The sequence below is a fragment of the Pleurodeles waltl genome, chromosome 2_1 (assembly GCF_031143425.1).
Source record: "Pleurodeles waltl isolate 20211129_DDA chromosome 2_1, aPleWal1.hap1.20221129, whole genome shotgun sequence".
NCBI classification, from domain to species: domain Eukaryota; kingdom Metazoa; phylum Chordata; class Amphibia; order Caudata; family Salamandridae; genus Pleurodeles; species Pleurodeles waltl.
The window spans coordinates 635,172,518-635,199,630 of record NC_090438.1 but is presented as its reverse complement, the minus strand read 5'-3'; the positions used below and the strand labels follow the sequence as shown (position 1 = coordinate 635,199,630).

Sequence of the window (27,113 nt, the reverse complement as noted above, 5' to 3'; positions counted from 1 at the left end):
TTAAAATAATGATGTTTTTAAACCTTTCACTACTTGGGTGTTGGAGCTCTTTTCAGAGACTGGAGTTAAGTTGACGAGCACATATACTCTGCTGGTCTCTGCGTGACTCAAACTGTATGCAAGTCTATGTGTTGGCGCAAATCCTGTATCAATATCTCATTGCCGCCCGAATAGATAATGAAATATGTGGCTACATATTTTTAAATATCTTTCCTCGATATTTTATTCTACTTTGCCATTAGACAAACCTAAGACCTAAAACTCTTACCATGGAAATGTTGCCCTGTATGGAGTACGGTGTAGAGTGGGGCATGCGCATTAACACAGAAAGACAAGACTTAGCCCACACTTCCACTTTGAAGATACTTCTTTATTCCAAAGTAAAGATCCACAACAGCAAGTAGCGCCCTGACGAGTCCATAGCCAGTGTGTAGTGAAGGTCTTCTTGGTTGAAATAAAGAAACTCCAGCGATGTGATCACAGTGAGTAAATTCAATTTATTCCAATGCAGAAACCCCGGCTGCAGCACACGGACCGGTTACAACCACGCCTCAGGTCCGCTCTCCAACCGTCTCACAACTCACCCCGAACATCCCCTCCTAATATTCCCCTGTTCTCTGGCTCGCGCCTAGCTAGCGTAGCGTGAGCCCGACAACATGGAAAGACACTTCATAAAGATAAAACCTAAAACGAAGATACAACACATCTTCCCCCTTACAATTTTTTTAAAAAATATATATATATATATATTCCATGTATACACAACATCGTTACTTATTCCAACAATAGCCAACAATGTCTAATGACTAAAAGAATCCTATCTTAACTATTAAATTTTACAAAGAATGTGGACTTAGTTGTATACATATTCACTTAACTTCCCCGGTCTTGTGATTTTCCTGCCACACCTACTAAACCTACTCACTACGCTTGTCATACCTCCTTCTCGAACATTTTTTTCCCCTTCTTTGGCTACGCTATCATCTTGTATAGGAATTCCGTTGCCTCCACCCACCTGTGCCTCATTGGCATGTCGAACTGGAACCCCAAATTCACATTGTGAGGACATGTCGTTACTAAACTTTCAAAGGAGAATAGAATTTACCCATTCCATACTTTTTGAAACCTGGGACTTTCACTTTAACCAAATCACCAATTTGTATATTCACAACCTTGCATTTGTGTTTTACATCATAGTTTCCTTTTGAACGCGTCTGCGCCATTTTAATGTTGTTCCTAACACCTTCAACAGTCCAACCACTCTTCCTACCATCCATCATCCAACCAATGTTATCCTTCCATAGCGGAACTCTACCCCTCATAATCTCGAAGGGACTGTGCCCTGTAGAATTACAAGGTGTGGTCCTGTATGACCAAACTGTTCTCCAAACTTCTTTTTCCCAACCTAGTTTTGCATTTTCTGCCAGCTGTATGCTGTTCTTCAACACTCTGTTAAAGCGCTCAACAGCACCATTACCAGCCGGGTGATAATTGGATGTAGTAATGTGTTTAATGCCACACCTCAATAAAAATTTATTGAATTTATCAGAAATGAATTGCGGTCCATTATCCGTAATTGCAGCTTTAGGGAAACCTTCTCTTAGGAAAACCGTATCCAAAAAATTCACAATGGAACCAGAATCTGGTCATGATACTAATTTCTGTCCACTTAGAAAAATGATCATACATCACCTCTATATATTTACATTCCCCATCCGCATGTATAGGACCAGCAATATCTAAACCAATTTTTTCCCAAGGCATGTCAGGACACTTGATAGGAACTAACGGTGGTCTAAATGTTGATAAAGCTTTCTCTGAATCATTGCACAGGAAACATTCTCTTACCTTTCTTTCCACAGCCACATCTATTCCTGGCCACCAATACAATTGTTTAATTTTGCTTTTTGTTTTAGATATACCAAGATGGCCGTCATGGCACAAATCCAAAACCTTATCCCTAAGTACTTCAGGAGGTATACATTTCCCATTACGCATTAACTTGTTGCCCTCAACAGACAACTCATCCTTCACCTCCCAAAAACGCCTTAAATTCTCATCCACATTTTTTTTATGAGGCCACCCCTCACACAACATGGTTTGAACATTGTTTAAAACCAGATCTTCATCCACAGCTTTATACCATTCATCTTCAGTAATACCCTGACCATCTTGTACAATATCAGCTACCCAACAATCTTCCAATCCCTGAACATCTTCATCCGTACTGGCAAGGGGCATCCTACTTAGGAAATCTGCAATTTTATTCTTGACCCCCGGTACATAACATACCTCATACTTGTAATCTAAAAGTCTCATGGATAACCGAGCAATGCGTGGTGAAGCCTTGAACAAACCCTTAGTCGTTAAGACCTTGGTGAGTGGTTTATGGTCACTCCGCAAAATGACATTTGTGCCCCATACAAATGCTCGGAAATGTTCCAACCCCTACACACATGCAAGAGCTTCCCTCTCAATGACCGGATATTTAGCTTCAGCATCAGTTATCGAGCGGGAAGCAAACGCAACTACACATTCCTTATTATTCTCATTCGTCTGTGAGAGTGCAGCTCCCAACCCCTTACTGCTAGCATCCGTAGTAACAATGCTTTGCAGATTTGGGTCAAATCCTTGTAGAGCAGGTGCCCGAATAATGTCTCTTTTAACTATTTCAAAAGCCTTTTCACACTCCTCAGACCACTTGAATACACACTTATTCTTAAGCAATTGCCTAATGGGAAAAGTTTTTTGAGAGAAATTATGGACAAACTTGGCATAATACTCCGCCAAGCCTGAAAATGCCCTAATTTCTTCCTTGTTTGTAGGTGCAGGAGAATTTCTTATGGCCTGTACTAAACTAGCTTTAGGTTGGATGCCTTTACCACTTACTTCGTGTCCCAAATATGTGACACTTCACCTAGCAATTTTGCATTTACTATATTCTGCGGTAAGTCCATTATCTCCCAACACCTGGAGAACCTTTCTAACTTTGGCATCGTGTTTATCCTTCGTATCTCCCATAATTAATATATCACCTTGAAAAAAAAATACATCACGCATTTTACTGAATAATTTATACATCAGCCTTTGAAACGTAGCAGCTGCAGATGCCAACCCAAATGGCACCCTAACAAATTGATAACACCCAAACGGTGTAATAAACGCGGTCAATCTAGGGCTATCAGGATGCAAAGAAATCTGGTGATACGCAGAAGTCAAGTCGATTGTGGTGAACCATTCTTTACCTTTAGTTAGGGTTACCACCTCGCTGATCTTAGGTAATAGAAATTGATCTACCAAAATGTTTCTATTGAGGTCCCTAAGATCCACACACAATCTTAACTTGCCATTGGAACGTCTCGCTACAACCAATGGCGAAATCCAATCAGATGATTCCACCTGCTCAATAATACCTGCTTGCAATAACTTGTCTAATTTACCAGACACTTCGTCCCTAATACTTATGGGAATATTCCTGGCCTTGTGGATTACTGGTACAGCGTTATCCTTAAGTATGATTTTGTGTTGGAATTTCCTTAACATGCCTATAGTTCCCGAAAATACTTGTGGAAACAAATCCCTTATAGTTGCATCACTCATCTCACCTCCATGTATAATGGACACTGGTTCCGAGCTGTTTGGATCTAGAACCATTCCCAGCGCTCCCTGATCCCACCAGCCTAAAACTGAAGGTCCAGTCTTAGAAACATACAATTTGCATTCTGCCTTACGGTCTTTAAAAGAAAATAACAATTTCTTGTAACCTATCAACTGGATTGGCTCTCCAGTAAAACTTTTCAGAGAGATATCAGGACTGTCTAGAACCCCACCGAAAACATGTTCAATTTTTTTTAACCAAACCAGTTCATTTACAATATATAAGGTGAACCAGAGTCAGCAGTAAAAGTGATGGTGACATCCCCAATAGAAATGTCGCATTTTGTTTTTTTCCGCTGGAAATCCAGTGCCGAAGATTCATGATCCTTTACACTGAGCACCCACATATTCCTGTCGTCACTGTCTGAGGAAGATGCTGAGTCCGTTGCACTCTCGAAAAGTTTTATCGGCTTTTTTTTTTTTTTTTTCCTCCTGCAAACTTTAACAAAATGACCACTAATGCCGCAACCTGAACATTTCTGGTTCCTGGCAGGACAGCTTTTATCATTCGCATAATGCCCCACCAAACCCCATCTAAAACATGTAACATTCTTTTTAGTAAAATCTTTCTTGGTCGTTTTTTATTTTTACTGGTGTAGTCTTTCTTTAAAAACTTGTCAGACCCAGACTTCACCTCCCTAACATTGTTTACAAAATTGTCTGATCCAGAAATAGTGTCATCATTTTTTTTACTTCCCTGTAGAACGGCTTTTGCACATCTTCCAGTCAGTTCTGCTTTTTTAACGACTTCAATGACTTCCTGTAAAGACTATTCTCCTTTAGTCCATAAACAGTCCTGTATGTTTCGATTTGCTGAATGCATAACAATCTGTTGTTTTCAGACCAAGCGGTCCCAAACAATGTAATAACATTTTCTTCTTTTTATCAGCAGAAAAATAATTCTCTTCATCACACGTTGAAATGTAATTAATAAAGTATTCCCGCCATTCTTGCCACTTTGTGGAAGTATCACCAGATCCAGGAATGAAAGGTTGAGGTGGTGGTAAATTCAAATTACTAGAAGCCATAAGTAGTTATGTTGTTCCACTTAAAATTTACCACGGACTTAAATTCCACTTAGAAAGAGTATGAATTCAAGAAGCGAAAGTTGACAGCCAAGTTGTCAGAGTTCCTACACTGACATTGTAGCACAGTCTTCTTTTAACCTCTTGGGTGCCTTGGACGAGATGATCTCGTCCAAGGCTACAGTTCCCCTGTGCCTTGGACGAGATCATCTCGTCCATGGCACAGGGGAACTTGGGGGCGCGCTAGCGCGCCCCCGTGCACCCCCCTTCCCCCCCCCCCAAGTCGGGGATGGAAGGGGAAGACCTTCCCCTTCCACCCCCGACCCCCCCACCCCCCCCCCTGTGACGTCAGCGCGCACACGCTGATGTGTCACAGGGGCCTCCCTCGTCGCGCTGGAAGCTCTGCTTCCAGCGCGATTGAAAAAGAAATGCAAAAGCATTTCTTTTTCAATCACTTGGGAGGCCCGGAGGGGCTTCAAAGGGAAGGAAAAGTATTTCCTTCCCTTTGAAGTCCCTCCGAGGGTTTCAAAAGCCGGATTGCTTGCAATCCGGCTTTTGAAACCCCACTGGACACCAGGGATTTTTTTTTTTTCTTTGAAATTGACAAAAGGGAGCGACCCCTTGGGCAAGGGTCGCTCCCAGGGGGGGCATTTTTTTGAAAAGGCCTTTTCTGCCCCCAGGGGGGGCAGAAACCTCTAGGCACCAGGGACCATTTTTTTTTTTGTTTCATTTTTTTTTATTGAGGTGGGGAGCGACCCCTTAGGCAAGGGTCGCTCCCCTTGGGGGAAAATTATATTTTGGCCATTTCTGCCCCCCTTGGGGGCAGATTGGCCTATTTTGATGAGGCCAATCTGCCCCCAAGGGGGGTAGAAACCACTAGACACCAGGGATTTTTTTTTTTTTTATTGTTATTGACAAAAGGGAGCGACCCCTTGGGCAAGGGTCGCTCCCAGGGGGGGAATATTTTCGGGAAGGCCTTTTCTGCCCCCCCTGGGGGCAGATAGGCCTACTATTAGGCCGATCTGCCCCCAGGGGGGGCAGAAACCTCTAGGCACCAGGGACCATTTTTTTTTTTGTTTCATTTTTTTTTTTTTTTGGTGGGGAGCGACCCCTTAGGCAAGGGTCGCTCCCCTTGGGGGAAAATTATATTTTGGCCATTTCTGCCCCCCTTGGGGGCAGATTGGCCAATTTTGATGAGGCCAATCTGCCCCCAAGGGGGGTAGAAACCACTAGACACCAGGGATTTTTTTTTTTTTTTAATTGTTATTGACAAAAGGGAGCGACCCCTTGGGCAAGGGTCGCTCCCAGTGGGGGCATATTTTCGGGAAGGCCTTTTCTGCCCCCCCGGACACCAGGGAGTTTTTTCTTTGCGTGAATTTCACGCAAAGGGAGCGACCCCTTAGGCAAGGGTCGCTCCCTGGGGGGGAGGGCAATTTATTTATTATTAGGCCGATCTGCCCCCAGGGGGGGAAGAAACCTCTAGGCGCCAGGGCAAATTTTTTTTTTGTGTTTTTTTTTTTGTTCTTTCTTTTTTTTAGAGATGGGGAGCGACCCATCAGGCAAGGGTCGCTCCCCTGGGGGGCAAATTGTGTTTAGACCATTTCTGCCCCCCTGGGGGCAGATTGGCCAATTTTAGGTCAATCTGCCCCCAAGGGGGCAGAAACCACTAGGCACCGGGGATTTGTTTTTTGGCGCCAATGTCACGCAGGGGGAGCGACCCCGTAGGCAAGGGTCGCTCCCGGGGGGGGGGGGGTGGGGGGGCAAATTTATTTTAGGCCTTTTCTGCCCCCCCGGGGGACAGATCGGCCTATTATTAGGCCGAACTGCCCCCGGGGGTGGGGCAGAAACCTCTAGGCGCCAGGGGAATTTTTCTTTTTTTTCTTTGTTTTTTTTTTTTAGAGATGGGGAGCGACCCATCAGGCAAAAGTCGCTCCCCTGGGGGACAAATTGTATTTAGGCCATTTCTGCCCCCTTTGGGGGCAGATTGGCTGAGTTTAGGTCAACCTGCCCCCAAGGGGGCAGAAACCACTAGGCACCGGGGATTTGTTTTTTGGTGCCAATGTCACGCAGGGGGGGCGACCCCGTAGGCAAGGGTCGCTCCCGGCGGGGGAGGGTGGGGGTTGGGGGGGGCAAATTTATTTTAGGGCATTTCTGCCCCCCCCCCCCCTGGGGCCGGCTGAGCTACAGGCCAAACACCACAGGTAGGCACCTTGCAAAAAACACCTCTGTTTTCTGTGAAAAAATATGTTGTGTCCACGTTGTGTTTTGGGCCATTTCCTTTTGTGGGCGCTAGGCCTACCCACAGAAGTGATGTACCATTTTTATCGAGAGACTTAGGGGAACGCTGGGTGGAAGGAAATTTGTGGCTCCTCTCAGATTCCAGAACTTTCTGTCACCGAAATGAGAGGAAAAAGTGTTTTTTGGGCCAAATTTTGATGTTTGCAAAGGATTCTGGGTAACATAACCTGGTCAGAGCCCCGCAAGTCACCCCATCTTGGATTCCCCTGGGTTTCTAGTTTTCAAAAATGCACTGGTTTGCTAGGTTTCCTCAGGTGTCGGCTGAGCTACAGGCCAAAATCCACAGGTAGGCACTGCTTTTTATAAAAAAATGTGATGTGTCCACGTTGTGTTTTGGGCCCTTTCCTTTCGTGGGCGCTAGTCCTACCCACACAAGTGAGGTATCATTTTTATCGGGTGACTTGGGGGAACGCTGGGTAGAAGGAAATTTGTGGCTCCTCTCAGATTCCAGAACTTTCTGCCACAGAAATGTGAGTAACATGTGTATTTTTAGCCAAATTTTGAGGTTTGCAAAGGATTCTGGGTAACAGAACCTGGTCCGAGCCCCGCAAGTCACCCCTCCTTGGATTCCCCTAGGTCTCTAGTTTTCAGAAATGCACAGGTTTGGTAGGTTTCCCTAGGTGCCGGCTGAGCTAGAGGCCAAAATCTACAGGTAGGCACTTCGCAAAAAACACCTGTTTTTTTCCAAAATTTAGGATGTGTCCACGTTGCGCTTTGGGGTGTTTCCTGTCGCCGGCGCTAGGCCTACCCACGCAAGTGAGGTATCATTTTTATCTGGAGACTTGGGGGAACGCTGGGTGGAAGGAAATTTGTAGCTCCTCTCAGATTCCAGAACTTTCTGCCACAGAAATGTGAGGGACATGTGTTTTTTTTAGCCAACTTTTGAGGTTTGCAAAGGATTCTGGGTAACAGAACCTGGTCCGAGCCCCGCAAGTCACCCCTCCTTGGATTCCCCTAGGTCTCTAGTTTTCAGAAATGCACAGGTTTGGTAGGTTTCCCTAGGTGCCGGCTGAGCTAGAGGCCAAAATCTACAGGTAGGCACTTCGCAAAAAACACCTCTGTTTTTTTCCAAAATTTAGGATGTGTCCACGTTGCGCTTTGGGGTGTTTCCTGTCGCCGGCGCTAGGCCTACCCACGCAAGTGAGGTATCATTTTTATCGGGAGACTTGGGGGAACGCTGGGTGGAAGGAAATTTGTAGCTCCTCTCAGATTCCAGAACTTTCTGCCACAGAAATGTGAGGGACATGTGTTTTTTTTAGCCAAATTTTGAGGCTTGCAAAGGATTCTGGGTAACAGAACCTGGTCCGAGCCCCGCAAGTCACCCCATCTTGGATTCCCCTGGGTTTCTAGTTTTCAAAAATGCACTGGTTTGCTAGGTTTCCTCAGGTGTCGGCTGAGCTACAGGCCAAAATCCACAGGTAGGCACTGCTTTTTATAAAAAAATGTGATGTGTCCACGTTGTGTTTTGGGCCCTTTCCTTTCGTGGGCGCTAGTCCTACCCACACAAGTGAGGTATCATTTTTATCGGGTGACTTGGGGGAACGCTGGGTAGAAGGAAATTTGTGGCTCCTCTCAGATTCCAGAACTTTCTGCCACAGAAATGTGAGTAACATGTGTATTTTTAGCCAAATTTTGAGGTTTGCAAAGGATTCTGGGTAACAGAACCTGGTCCGAGCCCCGCAAGTCACCCCTCCTTGGATTCCCCTAGGTCTCTAGTTTTCAGAAATGCACAGGTTTGGTAGGTTTCCCTAGGTGCCGGCTGAGCTAGAGGCCAAAATCTACAGGTAGGCACTTCGCAAAAAACACCTGTTTTTTTCCAAAATTTAGGATGTGTCCACGTTGCGCTTTGGGGTGTTTCCTGTCGCCGGCGCTAGGCCTACCCACGCAAGTGAGGTATCATTTTTATCTGGAGACTTGGGGGAACGCTGGGTGGAAGGAAATTTGTAGCTCCTCTCAGATTCCAGAACTTTCTGCCACAGAAATGTGAGGGACATGTGTTTTTTTTAGCCAACTTTTGAGGTTTGCAAAGGATTCTGGGTAACAGAACCTGGTCCGAGCCCCGCAAGTCACCCCTCCTTGGATTCCCCTAGGTCTCTAGTTTTCAGAAATGCACAGGTTTGGTAGGTTTCCCTAGGTGCCGGCTGAGCTAGAGGCCAAAATCTACAGGTAGGCACTTCGCAAAAAACACCTCTGTTTTTTTCCAAAATTTAGGATGTGTCCACGTTGCGCTTTGGGGTGTTTCCTGTCGCCGGCGCTAGGCCTACCCACGCAAGTGAGGTATCATTTTTATCGGGAGACTTGGGGGAACGCTGGGTGGAAGGAAATTTGTAGCTCCTCTCAGATTCCAGAACTTTCTGCCACAGAAATGTGAGGGACATGTGTTTTTTTTAGCCAAATTTTGAGGCTTGCAAAGGATTCTGGGTAACAGAACCTGGTCCGAGCCCCGCAAGTCACCCCTCCTTGGATTCCCCTAGGTCTCTAGTTTTCAGAAATGCACAGGTTTGGTAGGTTTCCCTAGGTGCCGGCTGAGCTAGAGGCCAAAATCTACAGGTAGGCACCTCGCAAAAAACACCTCTGTTTTTTTCCAAAATTTAGGATGTGTCCACGTTGCGCTTTGGGGCGTTTCCTGTCGCGGGCGCTAGGCCTACCCACGCAAGTGAGATATCATTTTTATCGGGAGACTTGGGGGAACATAGATTAGCAAAACAAGTGCTATTGCCCCTTGTCTTTCTCTAAATTTTTTCCTTCCAAATATAGGAGAGTGTGTAAAAAAGACATCTATTTGAGAAATTCCCTATAATTCACATGCTTGTATGGTCACCCCGGAATTCAGAGATGTGCAAATAACCACTGCTCCTCAGCACCTTATCTTGTGCCCTTTTTGGAAATGCAAAGGTTTTCTTGATAGCAATTTTTTACTCTTTATATTTCAGCAAATGAATTGCTGTATACCAGGTATAGAATGAAAACGCACTGCAGGGTGCAGCTCATTTATTGGCTCTGGGTTCCTCGGGTTCTTGATGAACCTACAAGCCCTATATATCCCCGCAACCAGAGGAGTCCAGCAGACGTAACGGTATATTGCTTTCCATAATCTGACATTGCAGGGAAAAGTTACAGAGTAAAACATAGAGAAAAATTGATGTGTTTTTCACCTCAATTTCAATATTTTTCTTTTTCAGCTGTTATTTTCTGTAGGAAACCCTTGTAGGATCTACACAAATGACCCCTTGCTGAATTCAGAATTTTGTCTACTTTTCAGAAATGGTTAGGTTTCTGGGATCCAGCATTGGTTTCATGCCCATTCCTGTCACTGACTGGAAGGAGGCTGAAAGCACAAAAAATTGCAAAAATGGGGTATGCCCCAGTAAAATGCCAAAATTGTGTTGAAAAATTGGGTTTTCTGATTCAAGTCTGCCTGTTCCTGAAAGCTAGGAAGCTGCTGAGTTTAGCACTACAAACCCTTTGTTGATGCCATTTTCGGGGGGAAATCCACAAGCCTTCTTCTGCAGCCACTTTTTCCATTTTTTTTAAAAAAAACGAAATTTTCACTGTATTTTGGCCAATTTCTTGGCCTCCTTCAAGGGAACCCACAAAGTCTGGGTACCTCTAGAATCCCTAGGATGTTGGAAAAAAAGGACGCAAATTTGGCTTGGTTAGCTTATGTGAACAAAAAGTTATGAGGGCCTAAGCGCGAACTGCCCCAAATAGGCAAAAAAAGGCCTGGCACAGGAGGGAGAAAAGGCCTCGCAGCGAAGGGGTTAAAAAAAAAAATGCAACCCTTAGTGTTGTTAAACAACATGAAAACTTCGTTAATATTAATTCCTCCAGGTTTCTACTTATTAATATGCAGAGACTAGCGTCTGTCACCTTAGAGACACTAGCGAAAACGGACTAATCTGGCTCGCGTCTCCGTCTCCTTGGAGACGCTAGCGAAATGGTGTTAATCGGCATCCGTGTCTCTGGGTACGTTGCCCATGAGATGCACTTTGAGCGTGCGCGTCCGTTGAATAGAGGACGCTCGCGCTGCCCTGCTCGCGCCGCTCTGCTCGCCGAAGAACCACAAAAATAAACACGGAGGAAAAATTATAAAAAATATAAACATATAAAGTAACAAATGTGATTACTGCAACTTTCTGTCCCACGTCGACAGCTCCCTAAGCAGCAGTAAAGTTCAATCAATGCGGTGATGAAGCATCAAAACGTGTGGGAGCCAGGGCTGCGCAACTCGTCGCCAAATTTGTAGTGAAGGTCTTCTTGGTTGAAATAAAGAAACTCCAGCGATGTGATCACAGTGAGTAAATTCAATTTATTCCAATGCAGAAACCCCGGCTGCAGCACACGGACCGGTTGCAACCACGCCTCAGGTCCGCTCTCCAACCGTCTCACAACTCACCCCGAACATTCCCTCCTAACATTCCCCTGTTCTCTGGCTCGCGCCTAGCTAGCGTAGCGCGAGCCGGACAACATGGAAAGACACTTCATAATGATAAAACCTAAAACGAAGATACAACACAGTGTCCAACTGACAACTGCTGGTTCTGGAACTTCGCCAGCACCCTGATGCAATGTGGAACACAGAACAGTAAACACAGAATGTAGAACATAGACACAAGGAAACATAGCATATTACATACAGTAATATAAAATGTTTATAGCATTTCTTAGGGAATGTAATCTGTGTTGTCAATTATATAAAATTCGCACGTATTGCAAAATTGTGGCAGAATCACTGTTAATAGTTCACTTTTCACTTGGTGACAAATTCGGGACTGTATTAAAAATAAAATAACTACGTTTTCTAAACTTGTATGATGTGAAAAATACATTTGTGCAAGTTAGACCCCCCTTCCCCTGACTTTCTTGCTGGTAAACCACAAAGAATATGAGGCTTGTCAGACTTTTAGCAATTATGTTCTCCTGAGCATGGTGATTCCCTGTAGCCTCCCTCAGGCATAAACACACAACAGCTAAGACTTGACCCCCACTTTGTTTCTCGCTCTTCCGGGCTGTTCCATCTGCTTTACCCCCCTCTCATTTGCTTCAACAGCCATTCCTTGCTATGTGTGGTAGCTGCTTCTCTCGCTGCCTTTATTATCTTCTTGATGTCCTCTGGCTGCATGTTGCTGGCCGGTTCTGCCATCCTCACAGCTGGGTCACGTCAACTGCTGGCTGTCCCCGCTGCCCTCGCCGGACCTTCTGTGACTTTCACAGCAGTCTGGGTTGCTTCACCCCTTTGGGACTGGCCCCAGCTGTGGACTCAGATCCACTTGACCTCAGACACTAAGGGTCATATCACCCTTTTGCAGGCTGTCCCTGGGTGCACTCTGCTCGCCTGCTCTGCTCCTTAGTGGTGGTTGTGTCCCTCTGGCCTACAGGTGAAGCTGCCATTGTGGGCTTTCCCTGTGAGTTTTTATAGTGGTTTGGGGTCATGGCCTGATGGGCCTGCGAGCCCTTCTTGTTGTTGCGAAAATACCAAGGGGTCGCTACCTTAAAGTTTTTAATGTTTTGTTGGACATTTGCGACTACATTTTGCCCAGTGGTTGCTCCCTTAACCTTTTTATTGTGTGTCCATTTGTTGCTTGTAAAATTGCATAGTGACTTCTCACTGCGGCATGCCACTTACTTGATATTGCAAAAATAATGCCCAGGGTTCTCTCCCTTAAAGCTTTCAATGCTTTGCTTGACGTTGGCGACCACATTTACCCAGAGGTTGCTCCCTTGATTGTTTATTTAATGCCGTCGTTGGTCGTAACTCAATTGCCTACAGGCCGCTCCCCTGACTTTTTGGTTCGATTTATGCAATGTCGGTAACCAATACATTGCTGTGCAAGGCGCTGCTAGCTGCCTTGGTACTCCTGTATTGCACTATTAAATTCAGATGAGCACCCAGTCCCAGCAGCCCCTTGGTAGTACATGCTGCTGGTTGTCCTGGTCACACATCAGCACCTACCAGTGCTACATGTAGTCTCTCCTGCTGTTAGTTTCAGGCTCCCCGTCGGGCTTCTTAACCCATTCTTGGTTTTGTTGGAACAGTTGACGACCCTCTTGAGGCCGGGCTATGCGTGCCATCTGCTCCTTTTTAAGACTTTGCAGCCCATCCTCCTCTCGGCTCAGTAGGAGAGCCTCCGACGTGTTGCTCACCTTCACTACACCGCTCCTCACCTCTTTGATGATTTTGAGCCGCAGTGGTGAAAAATGTGCCTTGAAGGCAATTGCAGCCTGCTTCCTCGGCGGGGCCCGTCATGCTGCTCAGTCAACGCTCCCCACTGCTGTGACTCTGCACTTTCTCAGACAACACTCCTGTCCTCACACCAGCAGGTAGCTCCCTTGCCCTGCTTCAGGCCTTCTTCAACAAGGGGATCTCTGTGTACTTTTGCTGCACAGAGGCACCCGTCCCGCAACAACCAGTGACCAGGTCCAGGCGCTTAAGCCCCCTCGTTATAGGGCTGTGATCCCCCCCCCCTTGGATCTAATAAATTTTGAACCCTGCCCAACCTTCCTATTGGCTGGCATGTTTTGCACCCTTATTTAAGGTTTGGCTTCCTTTCCGCATTCGCCCCTCCTTCCCACGCTTGGGATGGGGAGGAAACTTTCTGCCGTTGTTCCACCCGGAGACATGCATTGCTGGGCCTTGGTGCTGTTTCCCCTGCTGGCCCCTCCAGTCCCCTTGGGGTGCAGGCCTCTTAATTCCTGCCAAGACTTGACCCCCCACTTTGTTCCTCTGGAGCATGTTACCATGGGTATATGAGAAAGCTATATGTTTTCCAAGGACTCAAGGTACACACAGGCAGTAAACTGGTTGTTGTGCAGTTAAAAAATTTAGAAAGCTACTGAAAGCCTAATATCAGTTTAGGCCACCTGTCTTTGTGTAATGGGTAACACACCATGGCTCTGTAGATACATACTACAACCATGTATTTCTAAAAGTCTAGGAACCCTAAGGTTTATTTCACTGCAATTGTGTTTCCGCTGTTGGTCACGCAATCACCTTAGTAACAGTCAATTGTGCCCGGCATTGGGCAAGAAATGCTTTAGATGTCAAAAAATTGGTCACTTTCAAGTTGTTTGCAGGCAGCCTAACCGCATCTGCAAACCTGGTAGCAATAATATGAGAGTGAAAGTGCACAATGTGTACTCTAAAGGTGAACGGGCGGATGGTATGGTAGACGACTGTGCGACTAACTTATCTAATGTTGTTCTAACAGTGGATATTGCCACAATTAACAATGTCAAGGGACCCATATGTCGGGCAGTTATTGACTTAATTGAAATTTTTGTCATGGCTGATTCTGGTTCACCGGTCACCCTTATTGCAGATGTCACCTATCGTAAATACTGGCCCGCAACAAAGGTATTGAAAGATGCCGACATTAGTCCCAAAGCCTTCGTAGATCATGACATTGAACTCTTAGGTTACTTTTTGTCCACTTTATCTATCTTGGGTAGGAGCACAGTGACCAAAATCTACGTGGCAGTGGATGGTAGAGATATCGTAGGGTGGAAAGATCTTGCGAAACTGGGCATAGTATTACGTCCTGGGTTTGACAGTCCCATAGTTTTGGGGGAAATGCCTGTAGAAGTGTCAGAACTCAGTTTGCCTGATACCAATATCTCTGAGTCTTTCACAACGAAGTACCCTGAGGTATTTGCTGATGAAATTGGAGTTGTAGGGGTTTTGAACATTGTATCAGGCTCAAGGATGGAGCTGTTCCTCTTTCGCATAAGGTAAGGCCCATTCCTATCTCTGTAAAAGGACAACTTAAAGATCTCTTGGAGAAACTAGTTATGGACGGCATCATAACTCCCACAGACTCCTCTGAGTGGGTTTCGCCCATTGTTCTCACAAAGAAGAGAAATGGGGATTTGAGGTTATATGTAGATTTAAGATCTTTAAATAAAAATATAATCATCAACTGCCATCCCCTTCCTCGTATACAAGAAATGATCGCTAGTTTGGGCACCTAAAAAATCTTTTCCACAATTGATTTACACTCTGCGTACCATCAGATTGCTCTTAGTTTAGATTCTCAGGAACTCACTACTTTTGTGACTCCTTTTGGGGCATATAAATACCTTAGACTACCTTTTGGTCTGGCCCCTGCGGCGAGCATCTTTCAAAAATTAATGGATTCCTTGTTTGGCGATTTTGAGAATGTGTGTGCCTTCAGGATGACATTCTGATTCACACTAGAGGTATGGAAGAACATACAATTCTTCTAGACCAAGTGTTTTCCATACTCAAGGATTGTCGTATCACGATTAAGAAGAAGTGTACATTTTTAGTCCAGAATGTGGAATACTTAGGACACACTATTTCTGCAGATGGCATTAAGCCTAAACAAAGGAACCTGGAGGCAATCATGAATGCACCTTGCCTATCTAATAAAGATGAGCTACGCTCATTTTTAGGTTTATGTGAATATTATTTAAGGTTTTTTGATGGTTATGCTATGATAGTGCAACCTCTTAGGAATTTATTGAAGAAAGGTAGTAAGTTCGATTGGGGTGAGCAAGTGATGGGAGCATTTGACTCTATCAAAAAACTGGTGGTGTCTGCTCCGGCTTTGAAGCCATTCATACCCTCAGCTAAATCCTTTGGGGCAGTGGATGCTAGTATGGAAGGTTTGGGGGCGGTGTTTGGTCAATGGGTGGATAGACGAGAGCATACTATCGCATTCCTGTCAAGATCTCTCTCAGAAACGAAAATTAACTACAGCACCATTGAGAGAGAGGCCCTGGCTTGCGCCTGGGCAGTATATAAATTCAAGACTTATATTTGGGGTTGGCCTGTACTTTGTACACGGATCACAAGCCACTCGTATTTTTAATGGATGGGAATGGCTTAGGTAAAGCCTCTTCAAGGTTAGTAGGATTGTTGTCCAAACTGCAAGAGTTTAACTTGGATGTCCAATACCTTCCTGGAGGGAAGAATGTTAGGGCAGACTGCCTTTCCAGGTTGCCCCTACCCCTGTCTAACACTGAGAATGAGGACACAGAGTGTGTGATTGGTGCATTAGACATGGTTTCAGCTTCTGGAGGTTTATTTTCCGAGCAGGATTGGATTTCTACGATGTCAAGAGATCCTGTATTGTCAGAAGTGATGTTTCATATTAATCATGGTTGGCCTAAAAATCAGTAATTCAGTGGGGAACTCGACACCTTTCGTCAACTAGCTGCTGAATTGTCGTGTGAGAATGGTGTGTGCATGAGAGGTTCTGCTTGCATTCCCCCATGTGAGTTGAGGCCATTGTTGATAAAGTCTGCTCATGAGGGGCATTTAGGTATCTCAGCCACCTGCAGAAGGCTAAAGGAAAAATACTGGTGGCCGGGTCTTGACAAACAAGTGTCGAGCTTTGTGGATCAGTGCACTTCATGTGTGGTGTCCGATAAGCATTGGAAGTGGCGCAATAAACCCTTGCCCACCATTCCTTTCCCCAGTGGTGCTTGGGAAAGCATTGCCATTGATTTTTTTTCAGGTCCTTTTCACCTACTTCCTAGAAGTATGAGACACATGATCGTTGCTATAGATTATTTCTCAAAATGGATATACTATGCTTTTGTTGAACAAGCGTGCAAGGTGCCCAAAGGAGCATCGAAATTTTCATTACCTGTTAAAGTCATAAGAGTTACGAAATCTGCTGCTTTACTGGAAGGCAAAGGGTGGTGGAACAGAAATTGTATTGTTCCGATTTCCTCGTCACAAGCTGACATTTTCAAGCAGGTCTATGCTGGACGTGAAGATGATACCATCTCTAGTGCCACATTTATTGAGAATCCTACAAGTATAGAAGACAGGATGTTCAATCATGGACACAATGATTCTCATTGCCAAGCAGGAAGTTCTCGTCATAGTCTGGTGAGAAAGGATGGTCCTTCTTCATCCTTATGTCCAGCTGCAGAACCACTGTATACGCGCAGTCATAGACTTGTTAAACTTCCTTCAAAGTTCGATGATTACCCTTTAAATTGAATTTATTATCAATATGAGACTTTGTTATTTTATACTTCCTTATGTTTCATTTCTTTTATTTTGTGAAGGAGGACGATGATGTAGCATATGTCATGTTTCTTTTTATATTTGTATTTACCCATGCTTGTTTGTTTCTTCTTTTGTTTCTATCAATGCTTACTTATTGTTGATCTTTAAGTTGGTGAGTTCTATACCATTGGGCAAACAGAATCTATCTCTGGGTTCTGGATTCTTGGGAGGGGATTTGCAAGGCTGACCTTCAGGCTGATCAGTCATGTGTATGCCTGCCGTGGACCCTCAATAAATTTCAAACTTGAAAAATCTTCTCTTCGTGTATGAGCAACTCATCTTTACTTTTCCTACCACTCTACAACCAGCCAGGGACATGAGCCATCTAACCCATTGAGCCATGGTGGGAGCCGAGACAGGTTGGTGGGGTTTCTGAAAGGAAATAAGTAATTGAGAAGAGGAGGGGATCCTGAGATCTGCAGTTCGAGAAACTCAAGTCTTCAAACAATTACCAACACACAATTTAAGCTGAGAAGGAACAAAAGGATAATGTACAGTAGATAAATTAGTCTTGGCATGCCTATTGACTTGAAAATAAACGCCTAAAGAGGAAAAACGAAAGGAGGAAATACCCAGAGCTTTAACATCTGATAGACCTTTTATAGAGACTAAACACAGGAGCATAGTCAATTTTGCAGACAAATGTTTCAGCGAAAAATCGGCATGTGAGAAATAATTGAAGTACTGAATCAACATCCCACTTCACATTGTATTTACGATCTAGAGGTTTAGCAAAACGTATTCCCTTTAAAAGTTGACAAACCAATGGGTGTTCACCAACAGGCCTTCCATCCATCCTGATATGTTCTGAAGAGATCGCAGACCTGTAAGTATTAACAGTACGATAAGCCTTACCCTGTGAAGCTAAGGAAGCCAGAAAATTCACCACTAAGGTGACATCTGCTGAAAAGGGATCTGAATCCCTATCCAGACACCAGCTACACCAAACCAACCAGGCGGATCTATAGACCCTTGTACCTGGAGCCCAGGATTCCTGCATGAACTGGACAGCTTCCTTTGAAATTCCTGGGGTTCTCCAGGAAGCGTTGAAATTCTCCATGCTACGAGATGAAGGGACCCTTCTAGGATTAGACTGTGAGGAAGACCCTGAGGGTTCAAGAGGAGATCAGGAAAATGAGGGATCAATACTGGAAGGTCTGAGGATAGTTCCAACAGGGTTGGATACCAAGGTTAGGACTGCCAGAATGGAGTGATGAGATCCAGAGAGGCGTGTGCTGTCTGTGGGCTTGCGCTAGCAACCGAGCAATGAAAAGGAAGGGGGGAAAAGCATAGTGGAGAGAAGGAGGCCATAACTGCAGGGAAGCGTCCGTGGCCTTCGCTAACAGATCTGGCCTCCAACTGAAGAAGGCAGGAAGTTGAGAGTTGATCTGGGAAGCAAAAAGGTCTATTGACATAGTACAGAAGAAAGATGATTGAACATGGAAGGATGACATTTAAAATCGCTTGAATAGTAGGTATTCCTGGAAAACCAATCTGCCACTACTTTAAGTTTGCCTGGGAGGTATTCCGCCTTGACCGAGAAATTTCTTGGGAGACAGAATTCCCACAATCTCCTGTCCAAGAGTGCCAGAGGTTTGGATCTCGTTCCGCCTAGACTGTTTATATACCCGACTGCAGACCGGTTGTCCATTCTTAGAAGAATTGAGCATTTTATCCAGTCTTTTATAAAGGACTGGATGGCAAAGGAACCTGCAAGCATCTCTAAACAGATGATGTGTAGTGAGGACTCCTGAACAAACCATGGACCCCACAGTCGAGAGTTGACCACATCTTGCACCCCAGCCTGTCAGGCTTGCATCTGACTCTAAGACAAGACCTGGGGTGGCAGAGAAAATCGTTCTACCATTCCAAGCGTTTAAGTGACTTATCCACCAGCAAAGTTCTTCCCTGGATTCTGGGATACAGAACGACCGGATCTGAGTAAGCTAGACCCTTGCAAAGGTGATGAATTTTCAAACTCTGAAGAGCCCTGTAATGAAGGGGCCCTGGAAAGGTGGCCTGACTGGAGGAGGAAAGAAGGCCTACTAAACGAGCTAGGGATCTGAGCGAACCAAGAGGGATAGAGAAGGCGTGACAAATCTTTCTTTATCAAAGCCACCATCGGTTGAGGGAATTAAAGCACTGAATTGACAGTGTTCACATTGAAACTGAGAAATTTGAAATATTGGGAATTAATTAGAACAGACTTTTGAAGATTTATGAGAAACCCCAGCTGAGACAAAAGGTCATGGCAAAGGTTTAACTGATCCAGCAGACAAGACTTGACCTGTGCCATGATGAGGAAATCGTCGAGATAGTCAATGAGTCTTATCCCCTTATCTCTGAGGAAGGTCACTACTGGTTTGAGGATCTGAAGAAAAGCCAAAAGGAAGAGTTTTGAACTGAAAGAACAAGGTCCCCCACTAGAACTGAAGAAATGTCCTGTTGGAGGGATGAACGGGTACCAGGAGATATACCAAAGAGGCCATACGCGTTAGGGCCTTCCTGTTTGGTTGCCAAGGAATTGACCTTGGGGTCAGTTTTGAGCAGAAGGCTTTTACGCCGCTCTTGAGAGATGTAGGCATTGGCATTGCTTAACATGCATATTGCTCTCTGCACCCAATTTGAGAGCGCCTATGAATCCACTTGTTTGCCCTCCATCTGTGCCTCTTCGGCCAAATCAAAAATCCTAGTTAAAGGTCCAACTAGGTCCAATGGTCTATCCTGGCAGTTTGACCAGGCTCTATCGACCCCTTTCTTGGGATCTTTCCCGAATTTGGTAAAAAAAATACTAACATATTGGGGTCATTAGTGGGGGTATCAACCACCTTAAATGGAAGGGAAGGTCTAGGGCATTCAGACTTTGACTTATTCCTAGATGCTTTATCAAGCACATGCCTCAAATAAAAGAACACATATTCAGCAACATGAGCTGATGGAAACCATTCTGAAGAATTTCAATGGTGACTCAACATAGGATCGAACATGGGTTTACCAAAGTGATCAACAATATCAGACACTAGATGAGGGGAGAGCACAGCAGGAGAAACGTTACGCCTTGTCTCCAAAGGCCCATTATCATAAACGTCATCCTTTGTGGTGTTGTGTAAAATATCATCATCCCCATCATTGTCAGTGTCTAAGGTTAAGAATATTAGGGGAGAGGAAGGGAGCCCTGAAAAATTAGTCTCAGATGAGAGGCCCAAACTTCACAGAAACTCCTTTGGAAGGCACATATGGTGGTGCCGCACATTTCGTTCCTCTTTTAGGAGGATTATCCTTGGGGTTCTGGAAAAAATGTGTGATATTGAGGCTTCCAAATTCTTAGAAATATCCAACATGGATACAGAGACTGCATGTTGAACCAAATCTTTAATGAAGGATGTTAAATTGTCCTTCATAGACTTCACCAGTTTTGCCAAAAACGCATAAAATATGTCAAAGGGAGACTAAAAATGAAGCAGAAGCCTGGAAGACGTCAACATAGAGAAAAAAAAACCTGACCTAAAGGGATAAACCTGTGGGAAGGTCAAGAGGGAGGGCCTAAGTAAAAGGAGGCTGGGAAGGAACATGCCTAGAGGCAATGGCTATACAGAGCGAAGGCAGGAAAAGGAAAGTCCTCACCAGCCGTTAATCCGACAGACGAGGGTTGGAGAGGCTGAAAGGCAGGAAGGCCGCTTCCAGTGACTGATGGCGGCAGCACAACACCAGAGCCAGCTAAGATGCGCATTCAGAGGTAGGAATACCTCAAAAAACATTATAGAACGTTCAAAGAGCATCGCGCTGTCTGGAGTGCGATGCAATAAAACAGCGTAAGACAAAAAACATTCTTAAATGTATAAACAACAACATTAGAATTACACCTAAAATTAATACCATATATGAAATAAAAACAGTATGAGTAATGTCGAGCAGAGTACTTATCTTGACTGCAAGCAGCAAGAAAAGAGGACTTGTTGCTCTCAGTTAAGGTTATTATGTGCAGGCTTGATGTCGGATTGGTCACTCCCATTGTGGTGTTTGGTAGTTTTTCTCTCCCAGGGTTTCTGGGATTTGTAGTTCTTGGCTGCTGTTTAATAAAGTGAGAAAAGAAATGCATAATATGAGCCTCTGATAATAAAATCATATTTAGTTATTTCTGTTGTCATTATTTATGCTGTTTTCAATAAATGTGCCCTGGCCTAGTCACAATGAGTATATTTACTTCAAGGACCTTTTTTTAGCTCACTGTCCCCTGTTGGTTCATAATGACCTGCTGTTGTTGTTTTATGTATCTAGTTTGTTCCACCATCTCTAGAAAGTATTAGTGTAGATAAGGCCCAATCAATAATCATGTAGTTAGTGGGACAGTGCTTATGTGTTAAGGCAGTGTGTGCCTTTTAATAAGTCTGTGCTCTAATTTGCTGAGAATGTTACACATTTAATCATACCACGTTAAATCTGCAGTCCTGAGAATTTCATATGCAAAGATATTGTGTAAAAACCTTTAGGTTTTTTGGAGTGAGCCAGAGATCTTTCCTGTGCTACTAGGGATGCTGTCTGTAATGTTCTATTTGCTGAAAGTTTTCATGGCAATCAATCTGTACCAAACCTTTTTGGTGTAATAAATCCTTTAAATTATTCTGCTGATCTAGAATTCAGTTGGCACTTTTACTTAATTAACTCTATTTCTGATATTTGTTTTGTGTTGGCAGACGCCTCACCTCAGGGACACATTGCCTCATGGTATAATTGAAGTGTATTGCTGTCAAAATTGCTGTGCCCCTGGGCAATATGTAAAACTACCGTAACCATATGATTTCAACATCCACGCTTCTTGAGGATTTATTGCTGGGTGTCAAAACGTCTGGATTTGCTTCTTGGAACAATGTACTAAACAAGAACGTTGCCAGCATTTTCCCCAAAAGCAATCACAGTAATTACCTTCAGCCTTCCTCACACAGAAACATATCCATCCCATGACTTTACCCAAATCATTCTTTCTCTAGGTCGTCTAAGTGTCAAATTATCAGACATGTATTTTCCATGCTTTCAGCAGGGATCCACGCATCGGGCACTATGGAATGTTTTTGAAGGGCATTTCACATAGGGGTAGAGATTCCTTGGCTGATATCTGCTGTATTTCAGCACTGGATCAGCAAGCTCCTAGGGGAGCCTACCCACTCCAGACGTTTCTGAAAACTGGTGGCAAGTATAATTCATACTGATGTGTATGTTCAAGACACTTTAAATTACCCTGGATCCCCTGTAAATGTCAGGTTAAAGAATCTCACTTCCTTCACTTTTATGTGTCGGAAGTCTTCAGAACTTCAAGCAAATGCTATAAGTCCTACCATCCAATGTACCCACACGTCTCCCAATAACAAGGATACCTGATGTGTGGATGGGCCTGTTGCATGGAATAGGAATAGTCTAAAATTATTTTGTTTAACCAAGGTTTTACCTGTTTAGGGCATCATTTGTAAGAAAAAATGATGGAAGCCAAGAAAGCCACTTCACCCAAATTACCACCAGCTGTCCAGTGTTGAGAAATGTCTGCTTTTAAGGGTTTCCTTAGATGATGATACCCAAATCAGGGTACCACTACACATATCCCCGGAATCCGATCAGTTCAAAACTCTTTTCTTGCGATTTGCTTGGACTCATTAGTAAGGTGTGTGTGTTATATTTTTTTTTGTTTTTTTTTTTGTGTACGCAGTAATACATGTGTGGGCTACCATTTTAATTGTGAGAAGTTTGGGAATGCAGTATCATTAATTATTACCTATTTTTTTATTTTTTTTACTTTGTAGTATAGGGCAGTGCTCATACAAGGAACCTTTTGTAAAAGTGTCTGCAAAACATCTTGCATTTTAGGTTATACAGAGTTTATGGTAGTACAAATATCTCCCAGCCAGAAACTCAGGTTCTTATGTACATTTAAAAAATAACTTAAAGTAATTTCAAATATCATTTTTAGTTTTTTGTTGTTGTTGCAGGATGCACATTTGATACAATGTGGACAAAAAAATGTTGTAAATAGTATCTTGGAATTGTGGGCTTTTGAACAAACTACAAAAAACACTACGCTTGTCTACTACTTGGAGAATCTATCGAAAGTAATTGTACATTTGTTTGGAGGATCTACCTTGTGCAAAAACGTTCAGATACAAAACTTGTGATCCTTTGCTGTGCTTTCTCCACATTTCTGTGCTTCATCTAGGAGCCAGGTGCTGTTTAGATTTTTTATAATAATAATAAAAAATTCAATCCGCATCCAGCTCCTCCGTGGGTCTCAGACGTGATCTGTGCTTCATCAAGGACCTAGGCACCCCATATGTATGAGGTCAGCACTATTGGACCTGCATCTGGAATACTATGTGGAGCGCAGGTCATATCGTACACACTTTGGAACCTGCTAGGCATCCAGGGCGACCTGTGGAGGCTCCTGAATTGAAGTAATTTGAGTCTAGAGTTTGTAGACACTTTGGGGGCTTATCAAGGCATAAAAGTCCGTTCCCTACTGACTGTACGTTGATATTCGCTGTCTATGATGCATTTTGAAAACCAGTATACTTGTTTTAAAAACAAATGTAGTCGGTGAGATTCACTGTATTTCTTTGTGCTTTGTTAGTTTGCACACTTAAATTGCTAACTAAATCAGTCCACTTAAAAAAAATAATAATAATAATTTGAGTCTCTTTTTTAAAAAATGTAGTTTGATAATTATTTGATTAATAATTATGCCTTTGATCAACTTTTTCTTTTTAGTAATTATGCCACAGACATGTCTGTGCATTCCATGCTGTGTGACCGAATTGCTGTGGCCAAGGATCTGATGAAAAGAGCAGAGGCTATTTCCAAATCTCGAGCCGGTGGTGTGGAAGGTGGAGCAAAATTATGCAGCAAACTGAAGGCAGAGTTAAAATTCTTGCAGAAAGTGGAGACTGGTAAAGTGGTCATCAAGGAATCTCACCTCCAGAGCACAAATCTTACACACCTCAGAGCAATTGTTGAGTCAGCGGAGAGCCTTGAAGAAGTGGTTAATATTCTCCATGTTTTCAGTTATGAAGATCAGTTGGGAGAAAAACAAACACTAGTTGTTGATGTTGTTGCAAATGGTGGCCACACCTGGGTAAAAGCCATTGGACGGAAGGCAGAAGCTCTGCATAATATTTGGCTTGGAAGAGGCCAATATGGAGACAAAAGCATTATTAGGCAGGCTGAGGATTACTTGCGCGCAAGTCTCCAGCAGCCTATTCAGTATAGCAACCCCCATATTATATTTGCTTTTTACAATGGTGTTTCCAGCCCCATGGCAGAAAAGTTGAAAGATATGGGCATATCAGTTCGAGGTGACATAGTTGCTGTTAACTCCACATTGGAGCACTCTAAAGAAGAATGTTACTTAAGCAGTAGCGAGTCAGATGAGGAGGAGAGTACAGAGCTGTTGCAGGTTAGCAGAGTAGACAGAGAAACTGTTGTGGCCAGTGTTGCATTTCCTACAGAAATAAAGGTAGATGTGTGTAATCGGGTTAATTTGGATATTACTTCATTAATTGCCTATGTGTCATCCCTCAGCCATGGAGGCTGCTCTCTGATTTTTAGGCAGAAAGTATTGACTGAGCAGGCAGCTCAGGAAAGACAAGAAAAGGTCCTACCTCAATTGGAAGAATTCATGAAGGATAAGGAGCTCTTTGCTTGTGAATCTGCTGTGAAGGATTTTCAGTCTATTTTGGAAACATTAGGTGGACGAGGTGAGAGACAGCGAGCTGCAGTATTCATGGATAAAATTTGCATAGTACCAGACCAGCCATCAGAACGTGCCTTGAGACTGGTAGCAAGTTCAAAAATTAATAGTCGCTCCATAATGATTTTTGGCACTGGAGATCACTTAAAAGCCATCACAATGACTGCAAACAGTGGTTTTGTCAGGGCAGCTGCTAACCAAGGAGTCAAGTTTAGTGTATTTATTCACCAGCCTCGGGCCCTGACAGAGAGCAAGGAGCCAACAGCTACACCTTTACCAAAGATCTGTTCAAGTAGCAATGGTTTTTGATTAATTTTTACCTTGCTGACACTCAGGTTAATGGGGAACTACAATTTTGTTAACCTAATTACAATCTCCTTATAATTAATATTGTAAAAATAATTGTGAACTGTCTTGTCAAACTTAAATTACTATGAGATTTTCTTTAATTAAAGGACTTGAACAGTATTTAATGTCTGATTTTTACTCTTGATCACTAAATCAATATTGTTCTCTAGCTTTTACCGCAGCTTTTCATTTAAATCATAGGTCTATCCTACAGCTACAGGGCGAACGGATTGGGGGCAGAATGAAGTGCAGAATGTCCACAAAAAGCTGCTCTCAGAGCCATTTTCTAGGCAGTATCATATAATTCATATTCATTTTGTGACTTAACCTGTATCCCTCAGCAACACCTCACCAAAAGATTAGTCCTTGGCGACACAGCTCATAAATACTGCCCACACCTATCTTCTGATATCTAATCCCTTTTATAAGGTTGCAAAAAAGAGATCCTCATATTTGATTTGAGTTTTTTTATCATTAGAGAAGTCATTTAGCGTTTGGTATACATTGCTAATCCAAGATTATTACTATTTATTATTATTTTTTCTTCTTTCTGGACGACCTTTTTAAAAATAGCAGATGTATTGCGGTTATGTAATATTTCATGAACCATTTAAGACCTATATACTTCATTTTGGTGTCAAAACATAGGTTTTGAGGTTCAAGTAGTCTTATAGAGACCACCATTTTCCAAACTGGCAGCTCTATAATGATGTGTTTAAGGCATAATATTGGTAATTTATTTTTATGATTTTGTTTCAGTTTTTCAAATTTGTAAACCCGAGCGAAGCAGGTGGCAGCAGAGGATTTTACCCAACAGTGTTTACTACAAAATCTGAGGACTCCTTCAACAAAGAATAATGTGTCATACGCCAAACTAATCGGAAAGAAAAGTGAACATCAATTGCAGCTGGAAAAAGGATAGTTTAAGGTGCTGCAGAAATACAGCAAGTAGAAGTTCACGAACGATTGAAATTGATGTGTGAAGAGGATCAAATGTTTTCATTGTAACAGGAAGTGCTGCATGTCGTATGCAATGGATAAAAGCCTGGAAAGGAAATTGTACACACATTTGAAAAGTTTAATGATATGAGGCTAAGTATCATGGCCCCAGAATGCTCTCTGATTAGATGCAAATATTTGCAGACGCTTGTAAGCAAGAGTGATGATTCTTTGCTTTCAAAATTAAATGTTCAGAAAAAAATACAAGTAGGGAAAAATTTCACTGCCATGAAATTTTAGGTGCTATTTCGTTGAATATTCGTAATGGGAAATCAGTGTAACCATTTCAAGGCCTCCATGTTCTTTGGAGGGGGCCCCTTCCAATTTCGTTACGCCACTGATTGCCACAATAGTTTCTGGCACTGAATAAAACTACTTTGTGTGCCAATATGATCCTTGTAGAAGAGAAGAATGCGATCACTCGCTATGAAGCCAGCCGATAAAGAGAGAAATAGAAGTTTAATAAAAACAAAATGTCTTTGTTAATTCTAGACCTAATTAGGGACCCAATTCTTAAAGAAACTCACAAAAGTGCCCCCGTGGTATATTTCTTTGAAATACTGGCTTTCATGAATTCCCAAGAACCTACAGAAGTACACCAGGAAATCGTACTCCTACAAAATATTTGTGAACTGTATTTTAGCACGAGCAAATATGCATGTGTAGATTTGTCATATGAAAATCTATTGAGCGTTTACAATTTCACTCTCCCTCCAACCACTCCCCCCCCCCCCCCAAATCATCCATGGAAGAACCTCTACCACTGTTAGGAGTACATTTCCAACCTTTCTCATTATGTGATAAGATTAGAGGAGAGCTGGTGAAAATCCTTAAAACATGCAAGTTAGTAGGTTTGCCGACTCAAAGCCATTCCAGCCTTGGAACTACTGCTTACTGCTTCCTCCAACACCAGTATGTAGGTCTGCGCAATGGTGGCAAAATAAGGAATTTGCTATAGTACGGATTGAAATTGCAAGTGTGCAAGCATACTCTAGTAGTAGACCTGGCATAATCA

General features: G+C 43.3%; 1 protein-coding gene across 2 annotated transcripts in view; it reads left to right on the top strand.

Moving 5' to 3' along the window:
- Positions 1–25,219, top strand: part of C2_1H7orf25 (chromosome 2_1 C7orf25 homolog) — a 28,012-nt gene extending 2,793 nt beyond the window's left edge. For both annotated transcript variants that reach the window (XM_069215985.1, XM_069215980.1), the window contains exon 2: positions 23,773–25,219. In XM_069215985.1, the coding sequence (XP_069072086.1) occupies positions 23,789–25,060 (1,272 nt within the window). In that variant the 5' untranslated portion in view covers positions 23,773–23,788 and the 3' untranslated portion in view covers positions 25,061–25,219. The remainder of the gene's footprint in view (positions 1–23,772) is intronic.
- Positions 25,220–27,113: the final 1,894 nt, after the last annotated feature.